The 12,917-nt window shown below is 32.9% G+C and overlaps 2 protein-coding genes across 2 annotated transcripts; both read left to right on the forward strand.

The window, feature by feature from the left end:
- Positions 1-1,150: 1,150 nt before the first annotated feature.
- HELRODRAFT_194045 (hypothetical protein) lies at positions 1,151-4,075 on the forward strand (the record flags this gene model as incomplete). The annotated part of the gene is made up of 5 exons (XM_009030131.1): positions 1,151-1,219; positions 1,350-1,393; positions 1,729-1,794; positions 2,123-2,162; positions 2,614-4,075. The coding sequence occupies 5 exons, from the start codon at positions 1,151-1,153 to the stop codon at positions 3,640-3,642; spliced, it is 1,248 nt and encodes a 415-aa protein (XP_009028379.1). The 3' UTR covers positions 3,643-4,075.
- A 672-nt stretch (positions 4,076-4,747) lies between these two features.
- Positions 4,748-7,906, forward strand: HELRODRAFT_157859 (hypothetical protein; the record flags this gene model as incomplete). The annotated part of the gene is made up of 11 exons (XM_009030132.1): positions 4,748-4,857; positions 4,960-5,089; positions 5,252-5,310; positions 5,551-5,692; positions 5,838-5,885; positions 6,163-6,289; positions 6,502-6,573; positions 6,763-6,842; positions 7,257-7,335; positions 7,456-7,629; positions 7,875-7,906. The coding sequence occupies 11 exons, from the start codon at positions 4,748-4,750 to the stop codon at positions 7,904-7,906; spliced, it is 1,053 nt and encodes a 350-aa protein (XP_009028380.1).
- Positions 7,907-12,917: the final 5,011 nt, after the last annotated feature.

The following is a 12,917-nucleotide window of genomic DNA, read 5'->3' on the forward strand; positions in this document are numbered from 1 at the left end:
TCTCTTTCTGTTCTTGGTAGAGTTAAGGTTTGTATGTTTTTGTATGTTTGTTTGTGTGTGTGTCTGTTTGTGTGTGGTGTATGTGTGTGTGTGTTTATATGTATATTAATAAGAACCTATAATTTTTTTTTCGTTGTGTATTGTTAAAAACTGTTTATACATTAATCTATGTGATGCCATTTATTATGTAAGTTCGTGTTGTGTTTTTTGTTTGTATGTGTATGTATGCGTGTGTATGTATGTATGTATGTATGTATGTATGTATGTATGTGTGTGTGTGTGTGTACATGCATGTATGTATATTTGTGTGTTTGTTTGTGTTTTAGTTGGAAGAGTTTTTGGGCGGTTTTTTAAATTTGTTCAACATCTGAAAGGAATTTTTCTCAAACATGCACTCTATTCAGAAATAATGATAATAACAAAAACTATTATTGTTCATGTTTTTGTTGTTGTTGATGTATTTACTATTATTATTGTTATTGCTGTTGTTGTTGTTGATGTTTATGTTGTTATTGTTGCCGTTTCAATACTAAATATGAAATTCTTACGAAAGCAATAAAGGCAAGCCATGTTTGATTTATTGATGTTGTCGTCAATGTTGTTGTTGTTGTTGTTGTTGCTGATGTTATTGTTGTTGATGGTGATGCTGATGTTTTTGCAGAAACTTTAATGTGTGGCCTATATTAACGCCAACAACGGAACCAACGAAAAAGCATCAACAACAGAATCAACAACATCTTCAATGATAACAACAACAACATCAACATCAACATCATCAACAACAACATCAACAACAACAACAAATTCAAATGAACAGAGCGCAATGTTTTATTCATCGGAGACACATAAAAGGCCAGGAAAATAACATGACTATCCAACTAAATAATGACTTTGTAGAGGGCTAACGATCATCATCATCTTCTTCTTCTTCTTCTTCCTCATCATCGTCTTCTTCATCATCGTCATCATCATTGTCGTCTACATAACCAGCAGAACCAAAGCAGATTAGTTCGTTATCAGCGTCAAAAATTTCTTAACCATTGTCGTCGTCATCATCATCTTCAGCATCACTATCATCATCATTAGCTGCAGCAGCAGCAGAAGTAGCAGCAGTAGCAGCAGCGTCAACAACCACATCATCATCATCATCATGACTTCTATGGGAAATGATGACCAAGTATATGCAGCAGAATACATCGTTAAAAGTCGAAAAAGAAAAGTGTGTATGTTTGTTTGTTTGCATGTTTGTATGTTTGTAGGTATGTATATTTGTTTGTATGTATGTATGTATGCATGTATATGCATATATATACAATTTTATGTTTTTTTTTTCAAAATTTATGTTACAGGGGAAAGTTGAATACTTAGTAAAATGGCAAGACTGGAGTAGCAAGTGAGTGAAACACAGTCGTCGTCATCTTCCCCACCATCATCGCCATCATCATCTTCGTCGTCTTCATCATCTTCATCATCTTCCCCACCACCATCATCATCTTCGTTGTCGTCATCATCTTCATCACCACAAATTGTTTAAACATCGTTCGTTATGTAGATTGTTTTACCACAAGTAACCCAATATTATCGCTTGGTTATTGTGGGATTGAAAACCATCACAACAAATATATTGTACTTGTGTGTGTGTTTGTGTGTGTGTGTGATAATAATAATAATAATTATTAATAATAATATAACTAATAATAATAAATATTGTTATAATTAATAATACAGGTTTAATACATGGGAACCGGAATGTAATATACTCGACCAACGACTTATAGAAACCTTTCTGCTAAAGTTAGTTAATGAATGAACGAATAAATGAATGAATGAAGGAACGAACGAACGAACAAACGAATGAACAGCTGAATGAATAGCTGAATAACTGAATGAACAAAAACGAATTGAATGAAGGAGTAAAAACGAACTTTCTTCTACAACAACAACTACTACTACATCTGCTGCTATGCTACTATGCCGCTACATCAACAACTGTTACCACAACTACTAAAATTCTACTACTATTACTGCTACCACCATTACAAAACAACGATAATTATATTTATAATAATAATAATTATCATTATTATTATTAATATTATTATTAATATTATTTTTATTATAGATCGGAAGACCAAACTTTGAGAAAGGGAAAAGCATTGAAGGTTTTTCAATTAACTTTTTTAATGATTTATCTCTCCCTCTCACTTACTCTCTCTCTCTTTTTCTTTCTCTCTCTCTCTCTTTCTCGATCTATCTCTCTTTTTCTCCCCCTCTCTCATTCTTCATTCATTCTCCTTTTTCAATTTTCCATTTTTTCTTTCTTTTCCTTATTTCTAATCTAAACCAACTACATTCAAATAACAAAATGAATTTACTTCTCCACCACCACCACCGCCACCACCGCCGCCACTACCACCACCACCACCGCCACCACCACTACCGCCAAAGAAGCCACAACAGCAGCGACACCACCGATCAGTAACGTCAGTCAGACAGCACCGATTAGATTACGATTCATCATCGTCGTCGTCGTCGTCATCGTCACTATCGATATCATTTTCATCACAATCACCTCATCAACATTACCGCCACCACCATCATCATCATCATCAGCAGCAGCAGCAGCAGCAGCAACAACAACAACAACAACAGCAATCGTCATCGTCGTCCTTTCAAGCAAGAACACATAACGATGAATCAACAGCCATTGCCGAGAGCGAATTTTTCATCAGCTCTGAAAGCGACGACGACGACGACGATGATGACGTCAGTTATGACGTCACTTTCGACATCAGGGCAAAATCGATAGCGTCAAATTCACGCAAGCAAATCTCTAAAGCAAGAAAAATTTCCAACAATAACAGTGGTTGCGGTGGACTTGCTAATAAGAAACGAAAGCTAATGTCATCGCGTTATCCCAACAACAACAACAATAATAACGTTAACAACAACAACAATATTAATACGAACAACAACAACAAAAACAACAGTAATAATAATAACAACAATAATAACGCCGACATTAATAACAATACTAATAGCACCGTTGACCGAAATAATAACAGTATTATAGACGCTTCTGAAAACAACAACAACAACAGCAACAACAACAATAACAACAACAACAGCAACTACAACAACAAGATCGTTGAGGACGGTGATATGGAGGAGGCTTACAGAAGCATCATAAGGTTGAAAAAAGTCGCCCCATCTGCAAAAAAGTGGAGAACGAAAATGAAGAGAAAAATAAACAAAGGAAGAAAAAATTTCATCAATACGGAAGCAAAAACTCGTAAATCATTCGAACCGTTTCTACCGACTCGACTTAAACCGACTCATCACCATCGTCATCATCGTCAGGAGCAACTTTCAGCCACAAACAACAGCAGCAGCGGCACCAGCAGCAATCCAATGTTAGAAAGCCAACTCGGCAAAACATTGCAATCGAACGGCGGAAAAATCGCTAAAAGCTCCGACGATTTCGATTTACCAACATATTTAAACTCGAAATGCACGAAATTTCTCCTAGATAACGTCAGCATCACTGACGTAACTTACGACAGGTTGGTCGTTACAGTTCGTGAGTGTCCAACTGATGATGGCTTCTTCAAAATGAAGAGGAACTCCTACACGGATTTGTGATGTAATTAGTGAAAAAATATCTATTACGTGTGTAGTGTTTGGTAATTGTAGATGAATCAAAAATATAGGTGAATTGAATTATCGAATGAATAAATGAACGAAAGAAAGAAGGAATGAATGAATAAACGAATGAATTTGATGGATGAACAAATGAATGAAGGAATGAAATTTACAGTAATGAATGAAAGAATGAATAGATGGATGGATGAATGAATGATATTAAATATCATTATGTCGGCATTGTTCTCTCCAGTACAAAACTGTATTAATTTTTTTCAAACGGGCATCTTTCCTTTTTCGTGCATCTTGTTCAAGGCAATTATAAATTATTTAACAACAATATACATTCAATATTCAATAAATCGACTTAAAATACTATTTATTTAATTTTTTACGATTTGTAGTAACATTTATAAATAAATGATTCTTTTTATCGTTTGGTATTTGTGAATTTGCCAAAATAAATTCACTTTATGTATTTTTTTCCAACTAACTAACTACGAACTATACTAAAACGAAGTTTCGTCCAGCAAAAATGTCACAATTTACCTTATCTCGATTTAGGTTTTTTGGGTAATTCCGATCATTTACCTGGATTTTATTTCTGTCTAAACTTAAGTTCTGTTTTAACACAATATGTCTGGCGAGAATGAGATGTTTTTAGATCGGATTGTTTGAAAATGAAATGTAATAATGAAGTTAATTTGATCGAACCACGTAAATAAGTCATTTTTAATTAAAGAAATTAAATTTTTTTATTTATTTTTTGCTTTTTTATATAATTTTTTTTAGTTTTGTCTGCACAACCAATCAATCAATTCTGGAACACTAATCTACTACATACTACAATACAATCAATCAACCAATCATTCAATCAACCATTCAATCAACCAGTCAATGGTGTAATCGAGATATTAAATATTAAATTAAAAGCTTTCTGGTTAACATTTGTATAAAGTTGCAATTCTCAACAAAGAACAAACAAAATCAAAGGCTACATAAACATTTTTCATCTCAAAAAATCCTGTTCCAAAAAAAAGTTTGCCAAAAAACCCACAAAAAACAAAGTCTCAGGTGTTTGGTTTTATATTTTATTCAATAAAAAATGATTAAAAGTGGATTCAAACGTCAAGTGTTTGCAAACAGTGTCTGGACAGTACCTGATTATTACAATGATCTGCAGTATTTAGGATCAGGAGCATTTGGCCAAGTGTGGTTAGTTAGGTTCACTTAGTTTTATGCTATTTATAAAAAAATAGTAATAATACTTATCAGTAATAAAAATTATTAATTTGACTAAATTATTTTCTATTTTAGTACAGCAAGAAGCCACAAATTAAACTGCACAGTTGCCATTAAAAAAATCAAAGAGCCCTTTCTTTCTCCAGATCATGCCAAAAGAGTTTATAGAGAGATAAAACTGCTAAGATATCTCAATCATGAGAATGTTAGTTCTTTTGGGGTTGACTGTTTGATTGCTTGTATGTTTGTATTTCTCTTTTAAGGGCACACATGTCTGTCTGTCTGTCTGTATGTGTGTGTGTCTGTCTGTCTGTCTGTATGTGTGTCTGTTTATCTCTAATTGTTTTTTTATTTTTTAAAACTTCAGATTATATCTCTGGTGGATTTATTTTCTCCAAACGATAGCTTGACGTCATTTTCTGAAATGTACGTTCTTTCCTACATTTCCTACATTTAATCACACTAATATGAATAATGGTAATACGCTATCAACGACATCTATGTAAATAAAGGACACAGAAAACAATAATAACCACACCAACAACACCATAAACATCTCCCAATCCTGATCCTAACTCTTGCTACTCACCACATCACCCATTGCTAGGCACTTTCCACCACAAATATCACCCCAACCCAACCACACAACGCCACACCATATCACAGCTACATGGTCAGTATATTGATGGATCAAGATCTGAGAAAACTCCTGGACCACTACAGACTGTCTATCGAGCAGGCAAAACTTGTAACATACCAAATACTTCGGGCTCTGAAGTACCTTCATTCCGGGGGCATAATGCACAGGGTAATTTATTATTTTTTTTATTATTAATTATATTGTTTATTATTATTATTATTGTTGTTGTTGTTGTTGTTGTTGTTGTTGTTGTTGTTGTTGTTGTTAATGTTATAATAGTTGTTGTCTGGATTTGATAATTTTAATCACCTAGGATCTCAAACCAAGTAACATCGCTGTGAATAACAATTTCGAGATAAAGGTTATTTTATGTGATTGATTTCACTTTTAGCCAATCAGTCACTCAACTATTCACTCAATTAATCATTTATCAAATTATCCAGTCATTCAAATCACAATCAGTCACCCAATCAAAATCAACCTTCAACAACCAATAAAAATAATCCACTCAGAACTGCTCAACCTTCTACCCACAATCACGCACGCAATGAAAATCAGCCAATCAAAATCACCATTCCGATCTCTTTCCACCAATAAGGAATCACCCACTTAATTTAAACCGACCAATCATCATTCAGATATTGGATTTTGGCCTATCAAGGCAGATCAACATGAAAGAGAACTTAGACCTGACTCCGTACGTTGTGGCACGCTCCTACAGGGCACCTGAGATCTTATTTAACTGGATGCATTACAAGCCCAATGGTCATTTCTACTAGTGTTACTTTAAATATTTTTACATTAACCAAGAACACGTTATTTGATTGTTTCTTGATAGCTTTTTCATCGCTGTATTTAATAATTTAAAGTGTAATTTTTATAATTCTAAATATAATTACTTATTGTGATATTATTTAATTATATTTTTTTTATTTTTGTGATAATTTTTGGAAAATTTTTTTTTTTTTGATACTCAGTTGACGTCTGGTCTACAGGCTGTATACTGGCTGAACTACTAACAAATCAAGTCTTATTTAAGAGTGAAGATAGTATGTTTGTGTGTGTACGTGTGTTTGTGTGTGTACGTGTGTTTGTGTGTGTACGTGTGTTTGTGTGTGTACGTGTATTTTGTATTTTTCAATTTTTAATAATTAAGCTTCTAACGCAATAATTGTTTGTTTGTTTGTTTGCATGCGGCGCATCTGTGTGTATATTTCAATTTTTACTGCACCAATTAGGCATCCAGCACATAAATTGTATCTTTGGTCTTCTGGGTACACCCTCCAAAGAGCTTTTGAATAAAATGACGAGTGAAGATGTTAGTTTGTCAGCAATTGTAGTTTAAAAATTTTTTTTTTTTTACTTTTTTACTGTGACGTTTTCTGTCCCACTCTCCCATTTTCACTGTTCGATTTTTATCTTCTTTTCTTTCTCTCTATCTCCCTCTCTCTCTCTCTCTTACATGTATTTCTCTTCATGAAATTTTCATTTAATTCATAGTTGAGTGTTATAAGTTAACTTTTTGTGAAAAACTCCTGAAAAGTTGACAAATCTAATTAGAACGAATAGCATTGTGTGTTAAGTGTATCCGATTCAAACTTTTATGAAAAGTAACTCTATGAAATTAATTTTTGATTAACTTTGACTTTTTCTACTTTCAAATTATTATTATTGTTATTGTTTTTTATAATAATAATAATTATTGAATAATTATTTGCTATAAATACAACAGGCCCAAACGTACATACAGCAATTGCCCCGAACTGAGAAAAAAGATTTTAAAATGGTTTTCCCAGGGGCTGATTTGCAAGGTGTGTGTGTGTGTGTGTGTGTGTGTGTGTGCGTTTATTCTTGCGTTTGTGTGTGTGTGTGATTTTGTTACATTTTTTATAGTTGATAAAGTTTGAAAGATAATTTACCAAAAAACACAGCTCTAGATTTGTTGGAGAAAATGTTCGACCTTGACCCAGACACTAGAATACTGGCCAGTGAATGTTTGGCACACCCCTTCTTGAAGCAGTTATCCGACCCGAGTGACGAGCCTGAGTTGCAGATTTACGATTCCAGTTTCGAAGATGAGACTAAGGATCTATCGACTTGGAAAAGTTGTTTGTTCTTCCATATTTACCATCATTCTTTGTGATTTTTTCAGGGCTCTAATATTTATACCTCTGGTGAGGGTAGATTTGATACGTAGGGGGTTTCCGTGCATTTGAATCTGGTCACTGCTACTTCGTCACATATATTTACATTTAGTATCCAATATTTGTTTGTTATGTCACCTGTTATAATCATTTTTCAAATTTTTTTTAAATTATTAAAAATATTAAAATGTTTTTTTTTGTTACAGAATTACTGTATGATGAAGTTACTTCAGCATAAATCTATTTAATAATATTCCATACCTGCCAAATATATGCACATATGTATGTATGTGTGTGTGTGTGTGTTTGTGTGTGTTTGTATACCATAGCACTTTTAGCATCTAATATTTAAAGTATTTTGTCAATCATATTTTTACATTACTTTAGTTTTAAGAGTGTAATGACAGCATGTGAATATGAATGTGTGTGTGCGCGCGTGTGTTTGTGTGCGTATGTGTTTGTATGTACATGTATGTGTAAGTCTTTTTATGGTGATTTACATTTTAGAGGTGTTTTATCTAGAGACAGTTTTATACAGTGTATTTTATTCGTTTAATACTCATGTTTTTTATACATTTTAAAACTTGTTATCATGTTAAGATTAGGGGTGTGTGTTTATGGTTATTTGTTATTTCATACTTTGTTCATCAAGCCAAGACATTATTCGTTAATTTATATTATTGTTTGATTTTTAAATATTTATTTTAAAAATTTAAAGTTTATTATTGAGGTATTCATATTGTTATCTTTTAGAATGTAGTATGAGATGACTACTAGAATGTATGTATATTATATTTACATCGTCCAACACATAAATAAAAAAAATTTGCAAGGCCTGTTCAAACTCGAACAAAGTTAACCGTACAGATCTACAAACAATTTCGAGATTTTAGTAAAGAAAGAAAAACACAGTAGTTGCTTTTATTTGAATTCATTCAAAAATGAAAAGTAACGGTTAATTAAAATTTTAAAATGTCAATTTTTTTTAAAAATTCGTATTTTAAATAAATAAATATAACAAAATATCGACCGATAAAAATAATTATTATCCATTATTATCATACATACTCCTTAGAAGTTCTCGAAGGATAATAAACCACGTAACATGAACATTTAGTAAGAACAGTTCACAACATCATAATGACTAAATCAACATACCAAACAGAAATAATTTATACATATATATTTATACATATATACAAAGTAAATCAAGAAATATCCAAAAACTACATAACCAATTTTTAAAAAAAACTAGAAACCAGTCAATATTTAATGAATAAATAAATAGACATTAAAAAGATTGTTCAAAAAGGTACAATTTAAGGCGACGACGAGAATGAAATGTAGTTTGTTTTGTTGGTGTGGTGTTGTGAAGCGAAAACAAACACATCACACAAAACTAGTAAGAAGTCGCAAGAATAAAAGTCAGTCACCTACCTATAATAAAATTACTCTCAGGGCCCTAGCTTACTTATAAACATTGACTCAACTCACCTACAAATTTGTATTTCTCGTTTTAGATATTTCAAGTATTTTATTTAACATATTTTAGTGTTTTTATTTTACTTGAAGCTTTTTAACTAATGTTAAGCCCTAGCCTACCTACAATTGTTTAACTCATCTCAGTCCCTAACTTACCTATGAATTAAATTAAAGTCCGGTTCACGGTAAAGAAAATAGAAAGTTGAAGAGAAACACAACAACAACGACACCGAATGAATGGATGTTGTGTATGTATGTGTTGTATTGATGTGTGTATGTAAATGTGCGAGCGCGCACTCTCCAGAAACTTCACTCACTACCGACGAACCTCCATTGCACCGACCATCATCTGACACGCATCGATGGAATGAATTTGACCGGATACTGAAAAATAAATTGAAAAAAAATTAATTCACTAAAATTAAAAACAAGCAATTGGAAAAAAAGGCAACTTATCTTTTTGAGATAACACTCAATCTTTGTTCAAATTCGAGTACTTTCAAAGGTACAATGAGATAAAAACAAATTTACCTTTAACATTATCGGAACGATCATCATGAGACCACCATTTGAAACGTGCCGACGCCCACCACAGCCCACCTCTCATCATTCTGTAGACAAGTTTTTATTAATTAGCGAAGTAGTAAATCAAGAAACAAAGGAACGAACGAATAAATGATTAACTGAATGATTGAACGATTGGTTGAATGAATAAATTAACTAATTAATTAATCAACCAATGATTTAATGAATGAATAGAATGAATCAATGAATAAATTAACTGAGGAATAATTTGAAAGATAGTGATAAAATGAATGAATGAATGAGAAAAATAAAAAAAAGAAACTAAATCATACTTCAAAAACCGTCGTTGTTGTTATCTTCGAATTGTCATTGGAACGATCATCATGAGATCTCCATCTGAAACGTGCTGATGCCCACCACAGCCCAACTCTCATCATTCTGTAGACATTTTTTTAATAGCGTATTAGTAAATCAAGGAACAAAGGAACGATCGAATAAATGATTAACTGAATGATTGAATAATTGGATGAATGAATGGGTGAATGAATGAATTAATGAATAAATCAATGATTCAATTAATGAATAGAATGAATTAACGAATCAATTAATAGAAGAATAATTTAAAAGGTTGAGTGATAAAATGAACGAATGAGAAAAATAAAAAACGAAACTAAACCTTACTTCAAAAATCGTCGTTACTGTACTTTCCATTGCACCGACCACCACCATCTGGTCGGCACACAAAGTACCATCCGAATTTCAGAGTGTCAGTCGAACAGCCAACGAGCTGATTCTTCCTACACCACTATCATCATATGTAAATCATCATGAGACCACCATCTAAAACGTGCTGACTCCCACCACTGCCCACCTCTCATCACTCTGTAAACAAAATTTTTTTATTTGCGTAGTAGTAAATGAATGTTAGAATCTTAGAAGCAAAAAAAATTAAATTATAAAATGAAAATAATGTCAAATAAATAAAATTTTAAAATAATAAAGTAAGTAAAATGTAAAAAAACTTACCGTCGTCCATTCGACAAAGGCAGAATGTTGAATGCGGTCCGGTTCCTACGTTGTCCTCCCAAACTGGTGCCAGTCCTCCTCGAGATTGTTGTTGAAACACAGCCCGTGTTGATGGAAAAAGATAAAGAGAAGATTCTCATCAGAAAGCTTAGCGGTGCCTGCATCTCAAATTGCTTAATAAAAATAATCCTATCTACCTATTCAATCACCTTAACCAATATATATTAAATTGTTAATGGTACGATAGTCGAAAGTCCCCCTTCATTCTCCCTCCTTGCACAGAGGTTCACCGACAGCCAGGGCACCGGATAGTAAACCATTGCCGTGCGGATAGTAGACTATTGACGTGCGGATAGTAAACCATTTGCCGTCCGGAAGCCGTGCGGGTAGTAGACTATGGCCGTGCCGCATGGTAAATCATTACCGTGCAGATAGTAAACCATTGCCGTCCGGATAGTAAACCATTGCCGGTTCACCACTGGCCACCAAAGCTTACCTCTGACAAGGGACTTCAAAATTCAGAGTCTATCGGCTATCGTACCCTCAACTTACCTATTCACTACAATTAAGCCCTAGCTTACCTAATTTTACAAAACTCAAGAGCCCAATTCATTGGCCTTTCGGCACCCACCCCACCACCTACGTAATGCCTTGGGCTCCAACTTAGTAATAATAATATAAAACTTAAACACTAAATCTATTAATGAGTATGTTACAACGTAGCCTTAACCTACCTATTCATTACATTATGGCCCTAGCTTACCTAAAATTACAAAACTCAAGAGCCCAATTCATTGGCCTTTCGGCACCCACCCCACCACCTACGTAATGCCTTGGGCTCCGACCTAATAATAATAATGTAAAACTTAATAATTAACTTACCTATCGATACACTTACAGCGTTTTAATTTACATTACAAGATTGTTCCTAGAATTACATTATTGCCCTTAACTACCTATGAAATTTAATTACTCTCAACCTTAGTAATAATAAATTAGAATGTGTAATGAAAATAAAATAAAGCTCAAATACTAACATATGTGTTTATGTATGTACTTGTGTGTGTGTGTGTGTGTAATACGCTGATGCGTGTAATGTGGTTGCAAGAAAAAAATAGAAGCGATAAACCTACGCGCCTACCTATTCTACTACATTAGTGTTGGATGCTTCCTATCTATCCTACCTACAATTAAATTACGCTATTCTAACCTACCTATATAGCTACGTAATGTAATTGTGTGTGTGTGTGCGTGTGAGCATTCTTACTTAATGTTAAATTACAGATAAAAACTGAGAAAAAGAATAAAACGTATCCTAGCCAGGCGTGTATTCATTGCCACTGAATGAGTGAACGTAGCCTGACACATTCCATGATGAACTCCTCTGGAAGCTTCAGCCTGGATAAAATAAATAAAATGAAAAAATTTTATTTGATTTAATTTAAATGAAAATAGAAAATCGAGCCAGCCGGAAAAGCCAGCCAACTGGCAAAGAAAGGAACCGCAAAGAAACAATAAAACGAACCCCAGCCAGGCGTGCATTCTTTGCCACTGAATGAACGAACGTAGCGGGACATCACAACCATTCTGATCTTCCACGATGAACTTCTCTGAAAGCTTAAACCTGAATGAAGGAACCTGAATGAGCCTAAATGATTGGAAAAATCTTATTTATTTAATTAATTTAAATGAAAATAGAGAAACGCAAAGAAGCCGACCGGTCGGCAAAGAAAAGAACCTCAAAGAAGAGGTAACTCTATATAACTCTATATAACTCTATATAACTCTATATAACTCTATATAACTCTATATAACTCTATATAACTCTATATAACTCTATATAACTCTATATAACTCTATATAACTCTATATAACTCTATATAACTCTATATAACTCTATATAACTCTATATAACTCTATATAACTCTATATAACTCTATATAACTCTATATAACTCTATATAACTCTATATAACTCTATATAACTCTATATAACTCTATATAACTCTATATAACTCTATATAACTCTATATAACTCTATATAACTCTATATAACTCTATATAACTCTATATAACTCTATATAACTCTATATAACTCTATATAACTCTATATAACTCTATATAACTCTATATAACTCTATATAACTCTATATAACTCTATATAACTCTATATAACTCTATATAACTCTATATAACTCTATATAACTCTATATAACT

This window comes from Helobdella robusta (genome assembly GCF_000326865.2).
Source record: "Helobdella robusta unplaced genomic scaffold HELROscaffold_65, whole genome shotgun sequence".
In the NCBI taxonomy this organism is placed as follows: domain Eukaryota; kingdom Metazoa; phylum Annelida; class Clitellata; order Rhynchobdellida; family Glossiphoniidae; genus Helobdella; species Helobdella robusta.